We start from the raw sequence: 19,891 nt of genomic DNA, 5'->3' as shown, positions 1-19,891 counted from the left end.
CGACAGTGCAGCCTAGGCGGAGTAGTCGAACGCAGATTCACTGAGCGCTCAACACAGACAGCATCGTCAGAAGGAAAGTTGATAAAATAAATTACAAATTTTGTATTGTTCATACATATGCGTACCGAACTGAAAGCACTGTATCGAACGGTTCAATATCAATACGAATATCGTTGCACCCCTAATTGATAGGTCTACTTTTTTAGCTTCGCACTCCTGTAAAAACTTTATTTAAACATGTGATCGGCGATCAATAACATTGAGTTTGTTTTCAGTTAAAAAAATGTAAATGACATTTTTTATTTACAGCTGATTGATATTCACTTCATTCACAGGCTCTCAGGATGCTCTGACCAAGCGATAAAGCACAAACAATGATCTGAAACCAGAAACTCACCGAGGCTGCTGAAGCCAACCAGCCCTGCGACCTTTGACCCTTCAGGTAACGATGCGATTCCTGTCAAACGATGCAGAGGGCAGTGTCATCGAACAGGTGATAACCAACCGGACGGCCGCTGCGATTGGTTCTTTGTATTCTTGGAAATAAGCACCTGAGCCCAGGTTTTGCAGATACTTCCTGTTGTGATGAGGAGCGCCGGCGTGCAGGTCGGAGGGTTTCATCCTGACTTCCTGTCCTCCTGGAAAAGTACTTTTACTCGGGTACTGAGCTCCGTCTCTGCTTTTTCCCCATTGTCCTGAACACATCACCACACTCTGCTTTTACTTGTTTAAAATCTTTTATTTAAAACTCAAACACCACAAAGAGTAAAACATCTTGACCCTACAGACAGGGTGAGGGTTCAAAGGTCAGAGATGGGGTTACCTCGCTGCAGATACATCAAAATAAAAAACTTCAAAAACCCCAAACTGAGTCTATTTACAGTATTGCCTTAGAAGTGGTGAGTTCACCCTGACCTCAGCAGGTCACACACTTTGACCTGTTGAATGACAACACACCAGTTCAAAGGCAGCAGGGGGCGCTAACACAGCAACAGTAACGACCACTTCAAAGCGACTGTGGTGAGAAAAACTAACATAAATAAATAAATTGTATTTTTCATTTTAGATGGAAGGAGTTTAGTGTAACTTTCTTCAAGCCGTTTAGCCTCTGAAATGCATTAAAAACGATCATAAAACATCCAAATCACACAATTTCAGTTTATTTCACATCAGCTGATATTTTCGGAAGCACCGCCCCGTTTTTCCTGACTGGCTCCTGAATGTTCCAGCTTTTACTCTGATGGAGGAGCTGATATCGTGAAAACTCAAACGCTCCCCTCACGTTCTCAGCTTTATTATTAAACTAATCACTTCCTGTTTCACTGTCATGTTTCTCAGAGCTACTGGCTGTAATTGGGAGCTGAGCTGATCACATTTAGTTATAGATTCAGGGCAGAGAAAGTCAAAGGTCAAACAGTAAAACAATAAAAGGAAGGTCATGAGGAGATTTGGAGAGCGCGCCCTGCTGCTGGGAAGGTGAAAGTGCGTTTATCGGATGGCTGCAGTTCCTGCTCGCAGTAAACCACCAACGAAAACCCGAGCAGATGGCGAGGTGGGGCCGGGCTGATCAGACGAAGCGGGCTTGGACTCATTGGTCTAATTTTCGTCTGTCTGTAGCTCTAACACGCTAACGCTGGAAGCTAGTGGCTTTCTGCCATCGGGAGGTCGTTCAGTCGTTCAGTCCCCTCGGAGGAAACGCCGCCCCTGAAATAATAAAGAAAACGGCGACCAGAGGAGCTGAAACCCACTGAGGACGCGGGAAGCTCAGCAAACTAGCGAGGCGTTCAAACGCGGCTCAAAGTTCGGGGTGGGGAAAAGAGGGAAACGTGGCGTCTTCAGCAGGAAGCGTGGGGTTTGGACAAAATCTCTCAGAAATTCTCTAAAATTAAACACTTGACTCACAAACGCAAACTATCTCAGGGGACGCCGCCGCCAAGGAGAACAGGACGCCACACAGACGGCGGCCAGCTACAAGATTAGACATCATCATCATCGTCATCCTCCTCGCCTTCATCGTCCGCCTGTCTCTTCCTCTTCTGTCCCTGAGCGCCCGCCGCATCATCTGCAGAAACAGAACGGACCAATCAGGGCACGCCCCGCCCACCTGGAGCCTACATACAGCTGCAACACTGAAACACATGCTCACCATCCTCCTCCTCTTCGTCTTCCTCATCGTCATCCTGAGATGAAGCACAGAAAGAAGAGAAGCAGATTTACGTTTCTGACTGGACGCCTCTGACAGGAAGTGAACGAACACGTTATCAGAGGAAACAAATTTAACTCGTCGTCAGGTTCAGAGGACCAAAAGTTCCAAAAACAGATGTAATAGAACATAATGAAAAACAATAATGTAGGAAATAAAAACAAAATGAAATACGTCATAAAAGAAGGATAAACAAATACAAAGAAATTATTACATTACAAATGGAGAAATACAAAAGTGTCGCTTTTGGTGAAAATTTTTTGTTAATGACAAATAGTCGTTTTGGTGCTTTTAATTCTCAAAACTGTCAGTGACGGGGGGCGTGGCTGACAACAGAAGGTTTGGCTGTCGGACACACACACACACACACACACACACACACACACACACTGCGGGGAAACTCGGGGTTCAGGGTCTTGGCCAAGGACACTTGGGATTGTCTGCTGACCTCAGGATCATCTGCGGCTCCACCTGCAGGATGAAGCTGGATTTGCTCACCTGGTTGGCGCGGTTCACCTGGAAACCCAGCCCCGCCTCTGCACTCTCCGAGCCGTCCTCGTCCTCGTCTTCCTCCTCATCGTACGCGCCAGTTGGCCCCGCCCCGTCCTCGCCATCCTCATCTGCAAACACGCACACGGGCATGACGAAACAGAGACGAGGAGGAGGACGGCGCTCCGTCTGAGCGGGTCTCACCTTCGTCCTCCGCCTCGGAGTCGGGTGCCTCGTTGTCCTCCTGGTCGAAGCCGTCCAGGTAGGTCACCTGGGGCAGCAGCTCAAACACGCTCTCCCGGTACTCCTCCAGAGACGTGATCTCGCAGTTAAACAGGTCAAGGCTCTGCAGGCTCTTCAGGTGTTGCTACAGGAGGAAACGACACGTTAGAACCTCAGAACGTTTCCTCTGTGAGCATGGCTGGAGCAGCGCGAGAACCTCACCAGCGCCTCCACGGTGCTCAGCTCCTTGATCTTGTTCCCACTCAGGTTCAGGTAGGTCAGGTTTGGACATTTCTCCGACAGCATCTCAAGAGAACCCGACAAATTGTTATCGCTCAGTTCCAACTGAGGGGGAGCAAAGACAAGAATGTCAGGAAAACCATCCGCCAGGAGAACCACAGTCCATGTGTGAAACAAAAAATTAGGATTTCTTCCTTTTCACTTTGTGGGTCCACTACACCTTCATTTACACATTAATTTAGCAGATTTTGATTTTGGTGGCATTGGTTCTTCATACTGCCAGTTACACCTGTCAAAGCACAAAGGCCCCCTGCTTGTTAGATCTCTCCCACGCGCAGAGTGTGCACTCTGACCTCAAACCCAATCTCCTTCTTCCCCCTGAAAATGTTTGAATGCACCGTTGATGAGGTCAGACAGGTGAGCTCACCTTGCGTAGTTTGGGCAGCGAGGGCAGCTTGGCGAACGAGGTCAGACCAACGTTGACCATGCTGAGGAACTCGAGCTCCGTGAACTCATCGGTCAGACCGTCGACCTCGCCGTCTGCCGAGCGGCTGTTGTCCAGCACCAGCTCTGCGATCTGAGGACAGAGCAGAGCATGATGGGACATAAGCCTCTGTGTGTGTTTTATTAATCAGTTTGAACATGAAGTATTGATGAACCCTATACTTGACTGTACAGAAGACAGAACGTGATAGATGTGATATTTGTTTATTTATCAGTTTATAAGTCAAGCCCGAGTTAACACGAGGACCACAGTCGAGGTCATTCTGAGCCTGTACAAATTATTAATTATACTTACAGGTTGCCTGGCAACTCATATTGATTAAGAAGGCTGCTGTAACATGAGCCAGAGCGAGCCAGGCGTGATGGACAGGTAAACACTCACACTTATAATCAGAGTGGGCGGAGAGTGTGGAAAACCAATCAGAGCAAATAAAGGTAAACCCAGTAGAGATGGCTCGACAATGCAGCTGAACAGGTGAGTGCAGAGCAGGTAGTTATCTACATGTAAATTAGCCCTTTTGTCACGTTTGATCGTCCACACAGCCTCCGTCAGCTGGATCAATAATCTGATCGGAGATCAGGGTTAGTGACGTTGACTCTCGCTGGCTTCCTGTTTATGTAACGCGCCCGCACCCCCTCCCGGCTCCTGTAGGGAGGGGGCGGCACTCACCATCTGCTCCCCCCCCCCCCCCCCCCCCCCCGAATGGCGGAGCGTGTTATTCAACTGCTGCGGCTTATATAACGCATAAGCGCGCGCACGCGGCACCATACGACGGGCGCACGGACTCCGGTACTTCGCTGTAACGGAGATTAGGACATTCCCGAGCAGTAATCCAGCCCTAATCTGCAAGGCTAAAACCGGTTACCCGGTACTCTCGTTACAGTTACGGCCCGCAGGGTCCGCCAGGAGAGAACATTTCCGCGGTTAATCCGCTTCTGTGACCCGGTACCGCCTCTGAAACGAGCTCCGTGTCGCTGTCCCGGAGGCTCCGAGGAGCGGTCTGTTCCGGGACTCACCGTCCACCCTAGGCGGGTTACCCTGCCTCCTCACGACGGACCCGCTGGGATTAAGACTATAAACCCGCTGCTATTCGGACGGCCAGAGCTGAAGGATGCTCCGCATCCCGTCGTGACCGTCAGCTGGACGCCCGAGAGCGGGCACCCGGACCCCGGGCGCACCTGCCGGGCCACATCAAAGACCGAACGGCTCACCTCCGCCGGGTTCCGGTTCCGCAGCTCCAGGGTGATCCTCTTCTTCATGTCCATGCTGTGGCAGCTGTGTGGCGGTGAACGGCTGACGGCGTCCCGGGGTCGGAGCGGTGCCTGCCTTCCTCTGCTGGCTGCCGTTCGCCTACTGATCCTCCATGATACGGCGAGCCCCGCCCACCAACCCACGGGGCTGGACGTGCACGCCTGAGCCACCGCTGATTGGACGGCGGGCACATCAATCAGACTTGATTAGGTCTGGTCCTACCAGATAGGTCGTTTGTCATGAAACCCAGACGGCACTGCAAAGCTTCATGGGAGTTGCAGTTTAATCGCACAAAAGCTTCCTTTTTCTTTCATTGAATTAAAGAAAGATCAGAGTGAAATAAAGCAGTTCTAATAAAAAAATAAATAAAAATGAACCGCTCTATAATTATTTACAGGACGGAAGCGCTGCACTAGTTTCAAGAGTATGAATACAATTAAACTTGACTTTACAGCTGGCTCAATAAATGCATCATGGATATAAAACTTAAACATCATTGTAATCATTTTGCCATCACAGCAGCAGCTGGCCCTTGTTGCTTTGTCAGTCTCCCAGCACTCATCACCCCTGTTACCAATTAAGTTTGTGCAGAAAACACTTGAATGCAAAAATCAGAGCCTGGATGCCACGGTGTCCAGCTCAGTTCTTCATCCAGAATCAGGGACGCGTTGTTCATTTGCCTGTAAGCTACAGGACAGGAGCTAAACTAAAACAGGACATTTCCTTAAGGTCAGTAAACACCTCGCTATTAGCTTATGAAACAAGCTTTTATTGAAAGGAAGAAGCGTTTACCTGAGATCACAGGTACACAGGCAGCCGCCATCATCATCATGAAGCATTAAGGTACAGTTTACAAAAATACAAATTTATATGTACACTGAAAAAGTCGACGTCACTGAGTGTATAAAAATGGCTGAAGTTATACAGGTGATGGAGGACAGGTGTGTTCTCAGGTGGGCTTCTATAAGGGAGCAGGCTGGGCAGACATGAGCCTCGCAGAGGAGCACTCCTGCAGCCTCAGGTGTGACATCGCCTATCTCTGAAATGAAAAAGTGAGCGGTGGAGCAGTGCAGGTGAGGCACACTGTCCAGGATCAGGCAAGCTCAGCTATACTTGACACTTTTCACCTGGCAGGCCAATTAAGGTTTCCATTTCCTGTCTAGAGTATCCTGGAATGAATTAGCGTTTAGCACTTCCTGTCCTGACAGGAAGTGAAAGATTCTAACAGGAAACACATTATTCACGGTGAAGCATTTACACAGAACAGCTGTTTGCTTACGAGACAGCTGTGGCAGTGACCTTGAGGTGATGTGACCAGTCTGATGTTGGTGTAAAAATCAAAACATGTAAGTGTCACAAACCAAAGTGGGAGGAGTTAAAAGACCAAATTTAAGGACGGTTATGTAGATGAGTGAGGTGGAGGAGGGTGGAGCAGGGCAGCGTCACACTGCTGGTCATGTGACTTCAGTAGTGACATCAATAGTCACCTGACCTTAGCGTGCCCCTTTAGAAACCACCTGGAAACAACATCATAATTAATGAACAGAGTCCATGATGGAGCTGGTTCAGCTCAGGTCAAAGGTCACAGGAAGACAGAGTAACGCTTCCTGCAGCTCATGAACACAAGGTCACATCGGAAGAACACAGCAGAGTCCGAGCATTCCTGGAAAACCGGCTCCTTTCACAGCACCCTCCGCTGGATGGTGAAGGGGGTAAAGCGGGTGTGAGTGGCAGGAATCAGTCCATAGAAGGAACATTTGAAGAAGCTTCCTCTCCGCCAGCGCCGGGCAGAGGAAACACGTTAAAGCGGCATTCGGGGAACAAATGGCTGACGGTAAACAAGGTCCCTCTTCCTCCTTGGGTCATCAATGTCCTCTACGCGGCAGCCATTTTGGACCCTGCTGAAAAAAAGAAGTGAAAGGTTTCTAAACCGGGGAGTCTGGATGGCGCTGAGCCGAACTCCGCCCCCTGTTGAAGCATGTGTCACGCCAGGATCAGGTCTTTTTGTGGGCATGAGTACAGCGTGCAAATCCCGCCTGCTGCGCTCCGTTAGGAGCTCACCTCCGTCGCCTCTCCCCCCGCCTCCACCAGCGTCACTTGACCCTCCTCTCCCTCCATGATGATGCCCCCCTCCTGCAGCACCACCATCTCGCCCTCCTCCTCCACCACGCCGCCAGATCCCTCCTCCTCATCCTCCTCTCCTCCCACCACCTCCTCGGGGCTGGCAGCAGCGTTGGTGGCGCCAGCCGCCGTGTTTGCGGTGGCGGTGCCAGCCTGACTCTGGGCCATGGCCTCCAGCTTAATGCGGTACTCCTCCGCCTCCTGCTCCTTCCTCAGCAGCTGCTGTCGGTACTCCTGCGCTTTCCTGTTGGCCTCCTGCAGCTGCCTCTGCAACAGCTCCTGCAGGAAAACAAATAATCCTCATCGAGCAGCACAAAACCATACAGACCAGCGCACCCCACCCAAACCACGGAGAGAAACCCATGTGGTGTGACGTGTGCACACGTATTGAATGCTGGTGTGGTTTCAGACATTTGTAGCACTGAGGGGATTTCGAAAGAGGAAATTGTCAGATTCATGAAACTGGACTTCAGGTTTGGACATCACGCTCGAGGATCACGCCGTACGCATTTGCAACTCTTTTGGGGAAATTTCGCTCCAAACTAACCCACACTGTGAACCCACCCACAGCACCGGCTCACAAATGATCCCCGATTCAAATCCAATTCAATAACAGCGGGGCAACGACAACGGTCTAACTTCCTGTTGGGTTTGTGGCGTGGTTCCAAGAGGCACGGCCATGTTAACGGCGCTACAGAGCCATATTCAAAATAAAAGCATTGGATGAAATCAACTTTAGATCCACACACAGTGGAGCTGGCACACATCATTCAGGCGAACACAGCTCTGCAGGTTTATACAAATCTGACACACACACACGCTTCTTTATGGTCCCTCAAGACTACAGTGGGTCATTGGCAGGGTGACATCTTGTTAGGCCTGGGGTCAGTGTTGTTTTCTATACACTGTAAAACGCAGCTCGCTGAAACTGTGAGCGGCGTTCAGAGGTCACTGATCAGTGTGGAGGCGGCGCTCACCGTCTCTCCCGTGTTGTTGTGGTTGTTGGTCACCTCCAGCTTCCTCTTCCTGGAGGGCGGGGGCTGCGGCTCTTCCGTCACCACCTCCTCTGTCACGGTGTTGGCAGGCACGGCAAGCACTGGATAAGATAAAATAAAAATCAGGATGTAAATGGCCTCAGGACTTCCCGCCACTTCCTGTTCAAAGGCATCAGCATCATACTCTGCTGTCCATGCTGCATGGTGACGAAGAACGGCTGTGCCATCCCTCCTGTTGTCTGCAGGTTTCCATGCTGGTCGGTTACTATGGTGATGACCCTCTGACCACCTTCGTTTACGACGGTGGCGTGCTGGATGTTGGAGTCAAGAGCGCTGGCAGCCATCGCTTCCTCAGAGTCTCCTGAAAAACAAAAGGGGGTCGTTACAGCGATGCGGTCTGCGGCTTCTCATCGGTGTCGGGGACCGCGGTACTGTTTGTGCAGCATTTCAAAAATGGCGTGAAGGAGGCGCTCTCGTGACTCACAGAGTATTTCCACTGACCAGCCATTCGGTGGCAAGGAATCTGCTGAGGTTGCATTTTTGGATCGCTTGGAAACCCCGGTGTAGTAAGTACTGAAAAATGACCAGGTGCTACCACCGTGTCAAGCTGTGACGTGCCGACCAAAGAGGTAGAGATGGAAAAGGGCTCTGTGTGTGTGTGTGCGCGCGCACATCTCACCTGCATTGGCCTTGTTGAGCAGCTCGGCCAGGTTGACCACGCCCCCCTGAATGGCAGGTATGCCCTGGATGATGAACTGTGGTTGGTTGGTGGTGCTGCTCGTCTCCACATTCATGCTCACCTGGTTCATATTCACCTGATTCTGCATGCCCTCCTACACACACACACACACGCACGCACACGCACGCACACAGTGAAGCATTCATTAATTTAAAGGTGCCTTTTTCTGCATTTCTACCTCCGCAGAATCAACCAATCAGGAGGCTTCTGTTAGTAGCATTTTATTTATCCTCACTCTGGCGCCATCAGGTGTGCGCAGGTGCTTTGTACTGAAAGGCAAAGACCCTACAATCATACAAAGTAACCCCACCCACTTCCTGTAAACACTGTACAAAGACACAGGAGAGACTTTTGGAACGCCCCCCATGTCCTTTTCTTCTGCCGGCTGTGGGTGTAAAGGGGTTGGGATAGGTTAGGATCCAGGCTGCTATGATTCCTGTTTCCTGTTATGAGGGGAGATGTTATCAGAACGTGTGATTGCATGATCACCTTGGTCACCTATAGCATGTCAGAGTTTCTGGCTTCGATCCTAAGCCCGTTGGTCGGCAGCTCTGAACATCCAGACATGTTGAGTCATTATGGAGGCAGATGAAACCATGGTCTCATTCCATGTTACACCTCTCTTCACTTGCATCCCAGTCACTGAAGTGTTGGAGGTAGTTCGTAATAGAGCAGGGCGATATGGCCAAAAATATTTATCACGATATATATTTGAAAATTTGCGATAACAATATAACTGACAAATTGAAAATAAAACAAAAAACCCATCCATTTGTTTTCACTTAAACAAGCAGCTGTTTTTTTGTGCATTAAAGCTATAAAAACATTTAACAGTGCAAATGTAATGTAATAACATAATGTAATAAATTCTGTTTTCATGGATGCCTGGATGTTAAACTTCATTGTTACACCTGGTAAAACAGCTACGCTGATCATTTTATTAAAGATGAAAGAATTTAGACAGTTATCAACCACTTCAGCCCCATGCCCCTGGTACCGGGGGCAAAAAGGAGGAGATCACGTTTAATTGGTTATAACACGGGGTGAGAAATATAAGTCCAGACATGTGGTGTCCACAGAAACCTCTGAATCTCAGCTAAAATGTCATATAAACCATTTCTACAACCACCAAATACATTGAAAACAAGCCATGATTAAACGAGCAGTTATGTAAATGCGCAGAAGACTGCTAAACAAACAAAACCGAACCGGAAATTCTCCAGACTTCATGTAACCGGCTAAAGATAGACTGGTTAGCTTCCAGGGCTATCACTGACTCCACACACCAAGCTTCACCACGATCAGACCAAAATTCACTGAATGAACCGCAAAAGAAAACCACAAAAACACACAGCGCCGCTTTCCCCCTTCTCATTCTCTGTTGCTGCCATGCTTTTTCCACCATGTGCGTATTATAAACAAAGGCACTGCGCGTGCATGTTTTACCCGTATTCTATCACAATATTTTATTTTGTTATCATTGCCTAACATTGTACCGGTATTACCGTGAACGGTATAATATGGCCCAGCCCTAGTTCGTAAGAGATTACAGGATAACCCCAACCTCAGCAACAGGACCACTCTCAGCATCGACTACATGTGTTTGAACTGTGTCTTCATTTCATCCGTTTCAGAAGTGGAGAAGAGGGCTTTGCTATCCTACCCTGGAACATCACCAAGCCATTGGTTCAGGTATGTGGATGACACCTGGGTGAAAATCAAATCTCAGGACGTTCCACAATTCACGGATCACATTAACTCGGTGGACCGACACATCAAATTCACCAGGGAGGATATGAAAAGTGGCAGGTTAGCCTTCTTAGACTGTGAGATTTCCATCAGTAATGGGGGACATCTAAAAGCTGACGCACAACTGCCGCCCAAGCGAAAACCTGTAGTGATCCCGTACGTGTCAGGCGTATCGGAGCAGCTGAGACACATTTTTTCTAAACACAGCGTCTCTGTGGCTTTTAAACCCCAAAAATTGGCCCACCCCAAGGATCTGACAGCCCATTGTTCCTTCAGTGGGGCTAGTTTTAGTCATTGTGCAAATGTCCCGTTTATAAGGTTGGAAACCTGCAGTCAGCTGAGAATGAAGAAGTCACCTGGATGACGACGAAGGGTCCAGATGAATAGAATCAACCTTTTGAGAAGTGCATGTGTGGCGCGGCTGTGGGGGACGCGGACACACCCGAGCAGCAACCGCGCCTCAACAGCTTCAAAGCAGAGTGCACTGGGTCCCGTTGTTGTCGTTGGTGTGTGTTAGACAGCAACTGAAAAGCTGCAGCCGTGTGTGAGGTACGACAACCAGAAATAAAAGTGCTGAAAATGTGGTCGTCTCTGCCACGCGTCTGTCACGGTACAATTAGCTCAGACCTCTGTGTGTTTACAGCAAAGCTTGTCATTAAAGCAGGATTTCACAGCAGCAACAAACTGAACTCAGCTTATTTTTCACAGCAGTGTGCACACACAGCGCCTCTCTGCAGTAAACAACAAGTGAAACAAAGACAAGTGTGTTAGTCTGTCGGATTATTGACTGAGTGTTTGTGCTACTGAAGCACAGTAACACAAGTGCTGTCATCACTCGAGCTGCTCTCAGCTGACTGACGGTGTCACGGACGTGAAACGGCTGTAAATAAATTCTATCAGAGACTGCAGCACAGATAAACTCTCAGCAGCTCACTGCACCAGACGCAAAATGTTGTTATAATGAACATTGATCCATTGTTCCAGTCTGCTGCTATGAATTATGGGATAGCGTTTTCTGCTCCCCTTTCATAAAGAACACTCCAGTGTCTCCTCTGCTAAAGGAGGCAATAAAGGAAGCATTAAAGATCCTTTCCTCAGACAGCTCTGATTACGGCCTCCCGGCAACAAACATTCCTACACAAAACAACTCGGGCGAAATGTCTGCCTCACCTGATCTCCGGGCAGCCTGAAAGTCTCTGTTATCGACCTCGCTGCAGAGTGCGAGCACACCTGTAACCGTTCTGTCACACTGAAACCTCAATGTTCTGCTTCTGCTTGTCGACTCACCTGCAGCAGCAGCATCAGCTCCGTGTTCTGGATGTCCATGGCGATGTCGAATGGCGTCTTGTCAAATTTGCTGAGCGCGTGTACGTCAGCGCCGTGCTTGATGAGCGTTTCAGCCACGCTGTGGTGCCCATGCTGTGCTGCCCAGTGCAGCGCCGTCATCTTCAGCATGTCTTTGGCGTTGATGTCAGCGCCGTTCTAAAAGGGAGGTCCACATATGTCAAAGATCACAGCGCTTAGAGCACACAGAGCCTTCCAATGAAGACAAGCCGTCTTACCCGGACCAGCAGCTCCACGATGACCGTGTGTCCCTCGGCGGCAGCCATATGCAGCGGGGTGCGGTCCACTTTGGTGCGGGCGTCTCTGCTGACACCGGCCCTCAGCAGGACGTCGGCAGTGGAGTAATGGCCGTGCTGAGCGGCCAGGTGGAGCGGGGACGTCCCAAGCTGAAGGTGAGTGAGAAGGAGCCAGAACAGGTGAGCTCAGGTGCAGCTTTCTACCCTTCATCCACTCACTTCCGCGTATCCTGTTCAGGGGCGCTGGAGCCTATCCCAGCTGTCTTAGGGTGAGAGGCGGGGTACACCCTGGACAGGTTGCCATTCTGTTGCAGGGCTAACACATAGACACAGGCAACCACTCACATTCACACCTAACTTTAACCTAACCCGCTAACAAGTCTTTGGACTGTGGGAGGACGCCGGAGTACCCGGAGAGAACCCACGCAAACTCGACACAGAAAGACCCCGGCCTGATGGTGGAACTGAACTCTTGCTGTGAGGCAACAGTGCTAACCACTGTGCCGCCTGCTGACGTTCCCATCCCATTATTAGTGCTATTTAAAAAAAAAGAAGAAGCATGCAGCAGTCTCACCCAGTCAGTGGTGAACGGCGCCCCGTTGGCCATCAAATTTCGAACTTCGTCATCCTGACCTTTCCGGGCTGCCTCCAGCAGCCGCTTCCCCAAATCGACCAGCGACATCTGCATTAAGGGATCGATACAGCTGATCAATTCTCCCAATCAGTAACTTCAGGCATCCTCAAACAGCCAATGAAAGCTGCAGTGTCCATCCTTTATTTGCAGGGTGTTATTTATGACCAACAAAAACCTTTAATTCAACATTTCTTAAAAACACTGTTTAACTTCTCTCAGCCTGTCTGATTAAACAGCTCCTTCAAACGTACCAGCTCGCTTATCTGAAGCTAACAGTTAGGTGTCTATTATCGGACACACATGGTTCATCTGCGCCTGCTCCGTCGGTAAGGCTCAAGTTGAAGTTGCCCGCTTATGTTTTAAGAGCAGAAATGTAAAGTGTGTTTGCTAACATCTACTCATGTGCAGTGGGTTAGCTTCTCTTTAAAAGACACAAAGAACAAAAACCTGTGTGTGTCGGATAACGGGTCCGTAGCTGAGGGTTTAGCACGGCAGGGCTACAGAAACCTGCTAAAGTGCACCAGGGGGCTGACTGAACCCCCCCAGGCCCGCTGTGAGCGGGTTGTGGAGGCTCACACCCGACCGAATGCTTTTATTTTACCAGAACGTGCCCCAGGCCGTGTCCGATAATGGAAATCGGGTGGTCACACCGCTCTCGTGATTGCGAAACAGCAGAGAAGGACGAGATTCCTCTCCGCGGCCGAGGAGCCATTTTAGGCGCCTCGACGGGCAGAAAAATTCCGCCATGAGCTGCGTCGCCCCGCGCAGCCTGTCCGTGCTCTTCTTCGCCACCCGCACCGCCGCCACGGTCACAGCAACACCGACAGGAAACCGTTTGATATTAAGTTGTTGGTTTTCCGGGGGAAGTCACACAGAAATTTCCTATTTTACACGCGGAGAAAAAACTACTTCCACATCCGGTTAGTCGGTGTTGTCGGAGCGCGCGCAGTCATACCGCTCACCGGAGCCTCGTGCGGAAAGGTTGACTCCGGCGCGCGCAATTCCACCTTCGGAGGACGCGAGCCGGAGCACGCGGGCGGCTGTAGTCCCGCGGCAGGCGGCTGTGGTTCCGCGGCGGCCGACGAAGGGAGTACTTACCGGCTCCAGGTTTGTGGGGCCGCGCTACTCCTCGCTGCTAACCTTAGCGGCTCGATGCTAGCCGCCCCACCGTGGGCGTCTGCGGTAGCTTGTGCTTGTTTTGCGATCCGTGCTACGGAAGAATGGGTGCAGTCAGGCGTACACTTCAAGACTAGAACCGCACCAGAACATGAATGCCGAACACTAAGAGAGCTTGGCCCGTCCGACTGTAGCGAGTCTGTTTACGGAGAAAAGTTAGCGAGACGCGGCCGGATAGTACGGGTGTAACCTTCAAAATAAGAGCCTTTACAGCGGTCTAGTGATTTAAATGTTTTTGTAAAACTGTAAACCGTCATCACCGCACTCCCGTCAGCGTTAGGACTATTAACAGGGATTGTTCAGATTAATGCCATTTAGTATTTGTGAATTAAATATGTTTCCTGAAAATTCTGAGTAAAGATCTTAAAGTGCATTTCAATCATTTGGTAGCCCTCAATAACAACATTCAGCCAACAGGCTTTGGAAGTGAAGAAAACCAGACATTATTGTCATGAAGATATCTGCCTATAGTCCGTTTTTGACGAAAATGCAGGTAAAATTCATATTACAACTAATGTAAATTTATTAGTATTTAGTATTTTCCCCTCGGCTAATTAATAGCAAATAGACAAATAAACTACTGTATTTTGCTTGTTTACATTATTGTATTTTGCACAACTCTGCTGCTTGTGAAGCTCGCACAAAAGATTTTCACTCACATGTGCTGTACCAATGTACCTGCACATGTAATGTGACAATAAAAGTGATTTGATTTGATTTGATTACTGATTAACGGTAAAAGTGTACCTGAAATCCACAGTTGGACCGTACACTATTTTATGTTGAAAGTCTTCAAAGGAAGTGTGGTCCTCTGTAAAGCTTATAGCTATGTTAGCCGTTAGCCTGCGCGCATGTAAGCTGGAACAAGTTAAAATAAAGCTGCTTTACCTTCTTATCTCAAGGTTCTCGCGATCGTACGCCTCCTGGCGTGGATGGGACCCGGAAAGGTGCGCTTACCTGCTCAGAAAACCTTCACAAACAGGTTTTTTTTTTTTAATGTTTAATGTGCTACAAAGATGGCGGCCCCGCGACACCGGAGGTGGAAGCCGGAGAGTGTTAACCTGCCAGGGGGCGGGCTCTGTGCCGGCGGAGGCGAAGAGATCTGAGGTCAGTTTGAAGAACAGAGTGTGCGTCACAGGGCTGTGATGCAGTGACCGAGGCTGACCGCAGATCAGCCAACAGGAGAGGCTGATTCCCGCCTGCGCAGCAAAGAAGAGTACGACATGTTGGGAGTAGTAGAAGAAGAGTCCTGCGTTTTGTTTTCTGGAATTTCACATTTAAATATGTATAAATTAAGTTCTTAAATTATTCATAAATCTCCAATAAAAAAAGAAAAGTGATAGTCTGTTCGACGTGTTTCGATTATTTAAAGGGATAATGGGTTTTTGTGAGCTGTCACGTTGGACAGGACAGATGTGTGCGTTTTCTCTGAGATGATCTATGACCCCAGGTGATCATAGAAGAAGAAAATTATCTTGATGCATGATTAACCTGAGAGGAATCAGACCAATAAGACCTGATGTTTGGAGACGTGATTGGTCAAATAAATGCGTGTCAGCCGGGTTTTGATCTGAAAGAGCTTAAACCTCCACTTTCGATGTTCAGGTGTGAAACATAAGAAAGTACTTCTAATCAGGTAACAGCACAGACCTGCTGATGGCTCAGGTGCGTGGGCAGCTCTGCTAAATCCTGCAGCAGAGATCACAGAGAAGCACACCTGGGTTTCCTGTCAGTTGCACCTGTAGCGCCTCTGGACCAATCAAACGCTGTTTAACAGGTGCAGGGAGGTTTGAAGCTCTGAGGCACATGATGGAAATCAAGTTTCTTCTTCTGTGATGTTCGACTCCGTTAACCATAATCCACCACCAGGCACAAGAAGAAAGAGGTTCTGTTCAGAGGATCATTTTTCAGGAGCTGCTGATCAAATATATTGATTATGCGACTCATTCTGTAATCATCAGCAGGTGATGAGGTAATCACTCGGGTATGTGCTGTGAACGTTACTCAGTGATGTCACAGAGGTGTTTCTGACCCTGAAGCTGAACACGAATTTATTCGTCGTGTATGACGAGGTTTACTCCATAGTCACTGTAATTCACAGACATGGCCAGTTAATGATCGTGTGACTTTATTAGTTACTTTTACTGTAATAAAAGCCAAACTTACGAGTAACTGTGGACTTTTTTATTGTTGGCAGGAGTGCGAGGTTTGATTACAGCTACACAAATAAATAAATAAATAATAAACAGGGCAGACTGTGAGGTTAACCTGAACAGCTGTAATAAAAGAAAAAAGGCACAGATGAAACAGAACAATGTGATCTTCACAGGCGTCTGTTCAGAAACCAGAAAATTAAAAAGCCTTGTCACACCAGTCACATCATCTCCTTCAGTTCTGCAGGTGAACCTCACCTGAGAGGGTGACGCAGTTCTTCAAACATCAGCTGCTCCATCACAAGTCAAATTTATTTTACCAAACGATAATCAAAGGGTTCAAAGAGCACCACACTTCCTGTTCCACCCAGGAAGAAAACTGGAAGTGTGGTGCACGTAACGTGCTGTCCTGCAGACCCTGCATCTTTGCTTCAGTGTGGTCTGAGGTCAGAGGTTAGCTGGCTTCACAGCAGCAGGTCAGCGAGCAGGGCGTCCACAGCGGCAATCGGAGCTCTCCAGTAATTAAAGGAGGAGAACTCTGACAGCTCCCTCTGCAGGAGACACAGGGAATGACACATTTCAGTTAACAACAGGTCTCTGTACAGCGCAGCCCAAGGGCAAAATCCAAGAGGGGAGTAAACTCTACATGCAGAAAGGCTAACTTACATCTATGTCAGATCCTGAGAGCAGGGCTCAATAGTGTAACTTCATGTGTGAAGTTTTAAAAACAGCGCCCCCTCCAGTCAGTACGGAGCCTGCCATTAACTAGTGACAGGATCGATACCTCAGAGCAGGGGTGGCCAACTCCAGGCCTCGAGAGCCGGCATCCTGCAGGTTTTAGACCTCACCCTGGGTCAACACACCTGAATCAAATGATTAGTTCATTACCAGGCCTCTGGAGAACTTCGAGACATGCTGAGGAGGTCATTTAGCCATTTGAATCAGTTGTGTTGGATCAAGGACACATCTAAAACCTAAAGGACACCGGCTCTCGAGGCCTGGAGTTGACCACCCGTGCCTCAGAGGAAAATAAGGACAGTGAAGCTAAACATCAGTGTGAGGGAATCACTGTAGTGCTGCAGCAGTCAGTTCATGTTAAACCAGGATCTACTGTCACTTTACTGTCTGTGTCTACAGCAGGAAATGGCTGTTGGGCTAAAATCCAGCTGTTAGCTGTGATGTTGGGATTTGTGGAGGAGAGCCTGAGTCACGTGGAGTCAGAAACTCTGCAATCAGAGCTATTTTATGCAATAAAATAAATAAAATAATCTGTTTTTACCCAAACACTCTTTATCCAAAGAGTTTACGACATACATAACTACATCACACCACTTTCGTACCATCAGCACGTCTGCAGGGAAAACAGCTTCCTCACGTCATCTGACTGACTGCATTACTTCATATTAGCAGTGAGGAAAAGTGAAGCCCCCGTGTAAGTGAAAGACGTGGAGATTTCTTTCCTGTGGACATGATGTCAGGTTTCCACTCTGCTTTTGTCTGTGGTGTGACACGCGTGCAGTAACCGTGATGTTGGAAACTGTGGCTGTGTGGGGCAAAGAGAGAACAATTTATTGTTGGCCTGGCCTGGAGAGGAAAGTCTGGAGTGTGGACTCGAGCTTGTCGGTCTGGTGAACCCAGAGTCACCTGATATGTGTAGTGTCTCATGTCCTCTGGAAACAGCCAATGGAAGCACTCACAGCACCACCCACAGGAACTGTACACTAAATCTACATCCAGGTGGAGCTGGAGCTGAAGCTGGAGCTGAAGCTGGAGCTGAAGCTGGAGCTGAAGCTGGAGCTGAAGCTGGAGCTGAAGCTGGAGCTGAAGCTGGAGCTGAAGCTGGAGCGTCTTCATAAGAAGCAATATTTCCTTTGTTTGTGTTCGCACTTTCTCAGCAGGAGTGTGTTCACCTGCTGTGAGGTAAATACACCTGGAACTGATCACATGATCAGGCCTGCAGTACTTTGAAAACTGCTGTCAGAGATTTGAGTGTTGTATCACAGATTTTTCCCAAATAATGATTTGGGAAATATCGGCTCGTCGGACACTGCTCAGTGGGACATTTTCATGTGTCACCTGTTTTAGCCTCACCTCTTCATCACAGCTCCACAGCTCCAGCGTCTTCTTCTCCCTTCCCTTCCCGCTGTTGGCCGCCTCACAGTCTATCAAACCCAGGTCCTCCAGCTCAGATAGGTCGAGAGCCGGGATTGGCTGCCTCCAGAACAGGAAGGAGTCATACTGGCTGCTCGATTTCTCCATCACGTCTGAGACAAAACACACAAAATCACTGATCTCAGAGCAGATTTTCACCCTTGATATCATTTAAACATCGATTAAACCAGGAGGTCAAACCCGTGACCCTACAGAGTCCAGCCTCCACAGATGATGCATCCAATAACCCCCCCCCCTTCCACCCCACGAGTGGGGGAGGATATTTATGTGGTCAGCTGAGGTTCTAAAACAGGAAGTGGAACATCTGATCTAAGCAACCCAAAATAATCCTCCATGTTATTCCTGCTCTTTTTATTCCTGGGCCTTAGTCATAGACCTGGTCTTGGTCCTTGTAATGGACTTGGTCCTGGTCCTGGTCCCGATAACTGGGTAACCCACAGCCAGCGATGAGATGAATCACCAATAACGTAATAACTTATTGATTACTGGAGCGGCCGCTGTTTGAGGCGTTGGCCGGTGCGCAGGCGCAGAACAGAGCGACAGATGTCCCTTAAATCTAAAGACTAGGAATAAAAACTGAAATAAAACATTGATTTAATTTAATAATCGAAGATTTAAACACGTGTAATCTTCACGCTGCCGTTTTTACACTAGCTGACGTCATTTTACCATCAGCTCCATCTTTCTGACGAAGAGATGAAATTCTGAGAAGAGACACAGATTTAAACTAAGCCCACCTGCGCGTGTTTACCTGCGTGTATTTAGCTGCGCGTGTTTCCGGTGTGAGGACGGCCGCTCCGCTTTCTCCTCTTTTGTTCTGCGGGATTTGGTGATCAGCCGCTGCGCCGCTGCAGGTTGAAATGAGTTCTGCGACTGCGTCAAACTTACCTGAATGTACACCAGAACTTCCTGTCCCCGATTTCACAATAAAAGTCTAACAATGGTTTGACCTTTACTGCTTATATAACATCATCGTCATCTTTATTTATAAAGCACTTTAAAATAACCACATCTGAAGCCAAGTTCTGGACATTGGAACTAAATAATAAAATTACATAAGATATAAATAAAAACAAACAAAAGTAAAATGATTAATTAGTTAGCTAATGACTAATTTAAATACAAGAGAAACACGTTTTAAGACGTGTTTTAACAGTGGACCGTGAAGGGGCCTCTCTAACGTGCACGGGTGAGTTATTCCATAATTTGACCTGAGACACAGTCAGGAGGGTGTGTAGGGATGAAGAAGCTCAGAGTGGTACGGCGGGGTTTGTTTTTAAACGTGAAAGCATTTAAACTCTGAAAGAGACAGGCAGCTAGTGAGGCCAGCACAGGGTTACACGCTCTCTTTTACCAGTTACAGTTAGCCGCAGAGTCAGAGACTGACTGACCCCACATGGACACATAGTTACAGTGGACCAGACGGGAAGTAATAAAAGCATCGATCTCACACGCACAGGAGTCTATGTGTATCTACAGCACATTTATTTATTTTGAAAGGAAGAGCAAAGCAGTTTCCGGTGAAGACTTTCTCTGTCTTTATCTGTGTCTCGCTCTCTCTCTCTCACACACACACACACACACACACACTCACACAGTCTGTCTCTCTTTCTCTCTCTCACACACACACACACACACACACACACACACACACACACACAC

At 48.5% G+C, this 19,891-nt stretch overlaps 3 protein-coding genes across 7 annotated transcripts; all 3 read right to left on the bottom strand.

Moving 5' to 3' along the window:
• Window positions 1-718: 718 nt before the first annotated feature.
• On the bottom strand, window positions 719-5,395 carry LOC102193634 (acidic leucine-rich nuclear phosphoprotein 32 family member E-like). 2 transcript variants are annotated; one of them, XM_005752620.1, is made up of 7 exons: window positions 4,871-5,395; window positions 3,582-3,731; window positions 3,137-3,259; window positions 2,897-3,059; window positions 2,702-2,823; window positions 2,147-2,180; window positions 719-2,062 (listed from the first exon to the last, which is right to left on the bottom strand). In XM_005752620.1, the coding sequence occupies exons 1-7, from the start codon at window positions 4,922-4,924 to the stop codon at window positions 1,977-1,979; spliced, it is 732 nt and encodes a 243-aa protein (XP_005752677.1). In that variant the 5' UTR covers window positions 4,925-5,395; the 3' UTR covers window positions 719-1,976. The 2 variants fall into 2 exon arrangements, with proteins under 2 accessions (XP_005752677.1, XP_005752679.1); XM_005752622.1 differs by having other exon boundaries at window positions 3,137-3,220.
• Window positions 5,396-5,658: 263 nt separating this feature from the next.
• Window positions 5,659-14,857, bottom strand: gabpb2a (GA binding protein transcription factor subunit beta 2a). Of its 4 annotated transcripts, none has more exons than XM_005752617.2 (8): window positions 14,793-14,857; window positions 12,669-12,776; window positions 12,077-12,244; window positions 11,802-11,996; window positions 8,706-8,859; window positions 8,211-8,387; window positions 8,009-8,127; window positions 5,659-7,310 (listed from the first exon to the last, which is right to left on the bottom strand). In XM_005752617.2, the coding sequence occupies exons 2-8, from the start codon at window positions 12,774-12,776 to the stop codon at window positions 6,960-6,962; spliced, it is 1,272 nt and encodes a 423-aa protein (XP_005752674.1). In that variant the 5' UTR covers window positions 14,793-14,857; the 3' UTR covers window positions 5,659-6,959. The 4 variants fall into 4 exon arrangements, with proteins under 4 accessions (XP_005752674.1, XP_005752672.1, XP_005752673.1 ...); XM_005752615.2 differs by lacking the exon at window positions 14,793-14,857 and adding an exon at window positions 13,330-14,365; XM_005752616.2 differs by lacking the exon at window positions 14,793-14,857 and adding an exon at window positions 13,827-14,365.
• Window positions 14,858-16,073: 1,216 nt separating this feature from the next.
• On the bottom strand, window positions 16,074-19,132 carry mllt11 (MLLT11 transcription factor 7 cofactor). The gene is made up of 3 exons (XM_005752614.1): window positions 18,981-19,132; window positions 18,149-18,321; window positions 16,074-16,608 (listed from the first exon to the last, which is right to left on the bottom strand). Exons 2-3 carry the CDS (start codon window positions 18,314-18,316, stop codon window positions 16,522-16,524), a joined length of 255 nt encoding a protein of 84 aa, XP_005752671.1. The 5' UTR covers window positions 18,317-18,321; window positions 18,981-19,132; the 3' UTR covers window positions 16,074-16,521.
• Between the last annotated feature and the right edge of the window lie 759 nt (window positions 19,133-19,891).

Source organism: Pundamilia nyererei, unplaced genomic scaffold (genome assembly GCF_000239375.1).
Source record: "Pundamilia nyererei isolate P.nyererei 1_Seehausen unplaced genomic scaffold, PunNye1.0 scaffold00368, whole genome shotgun sequence".
Classification (NCBI taxonomy): domain Eukaryota; kingdom Metazoa; phylum Chordata; class Actinopteri; order Cichliformes; family Cichlidae; genus Pundamilia; species Pundamilia nyererei.
Note: the sequence above shows the minus strand (reverse complement) of the source record. Positions and strands in the feature narration are given on the sequence as shown.

Bases quoted from the DNA above. Each gene is read 5' to 3' on its own strand.
- LOC102193634 (XM_005752620.1), bottom strand. From the start codon at position 4,924: ATGGACATGAAGAAGAGGATCACCCTGGAGCTGCGGAACCGGAACCCG. The intron at 3,060-3,136 runs GTGAGGTTCTCG...TTCCTCCTGTAG, and splicing joins TGAGCACCGTGGAGGCGCTG to CAACACCTGAAGAGCCTGCA. The intron at 2,063-2,146 runs GTGAGCATGTGT...CTGTTTCTGCAG, and splicing joins AGACGAAGAGGAGGAGGATG to ATGATGCGGCGGGCGCTCAG.
- gabpb2a (XM_005752615.2), bottom strand. From the start codon at position 13,440: ATGGCTCCTCGGCCGCGGAGAGGAATCTCGTCCTTCTCTGCTGTTTCG. The intron at 12,777-13,329 runs GTAAAATAAAAG...CCCTTAATGCAG, and splicing joins ACGGCCTGGGGCACGTTCTG to ATGTCGCTGGTCGATTTGGG. The intron at 8,128-8,210 runs GTATGATGCTGA...TATCTTATCCAG, and splicing joins CATGCAGCATGGACAGCAGA to TGCTTGCCGTGCCTGCCAAC.
- mllt11 (XM_005752614.1), bottom strand. From the start codon at position 18,316: ATGGAGAAATCGAGCAGCCAGTATGACTCCTTCCTGTTCTGGAGGCAG. The intron at 16,609-18,148 runs GTGAGGCTAAAA...TGTCTCCTGCAG, and splicing joins TGTGGAGCTGTGATGAAGAG to AGGGAGCTGTCAGAGTTCTC.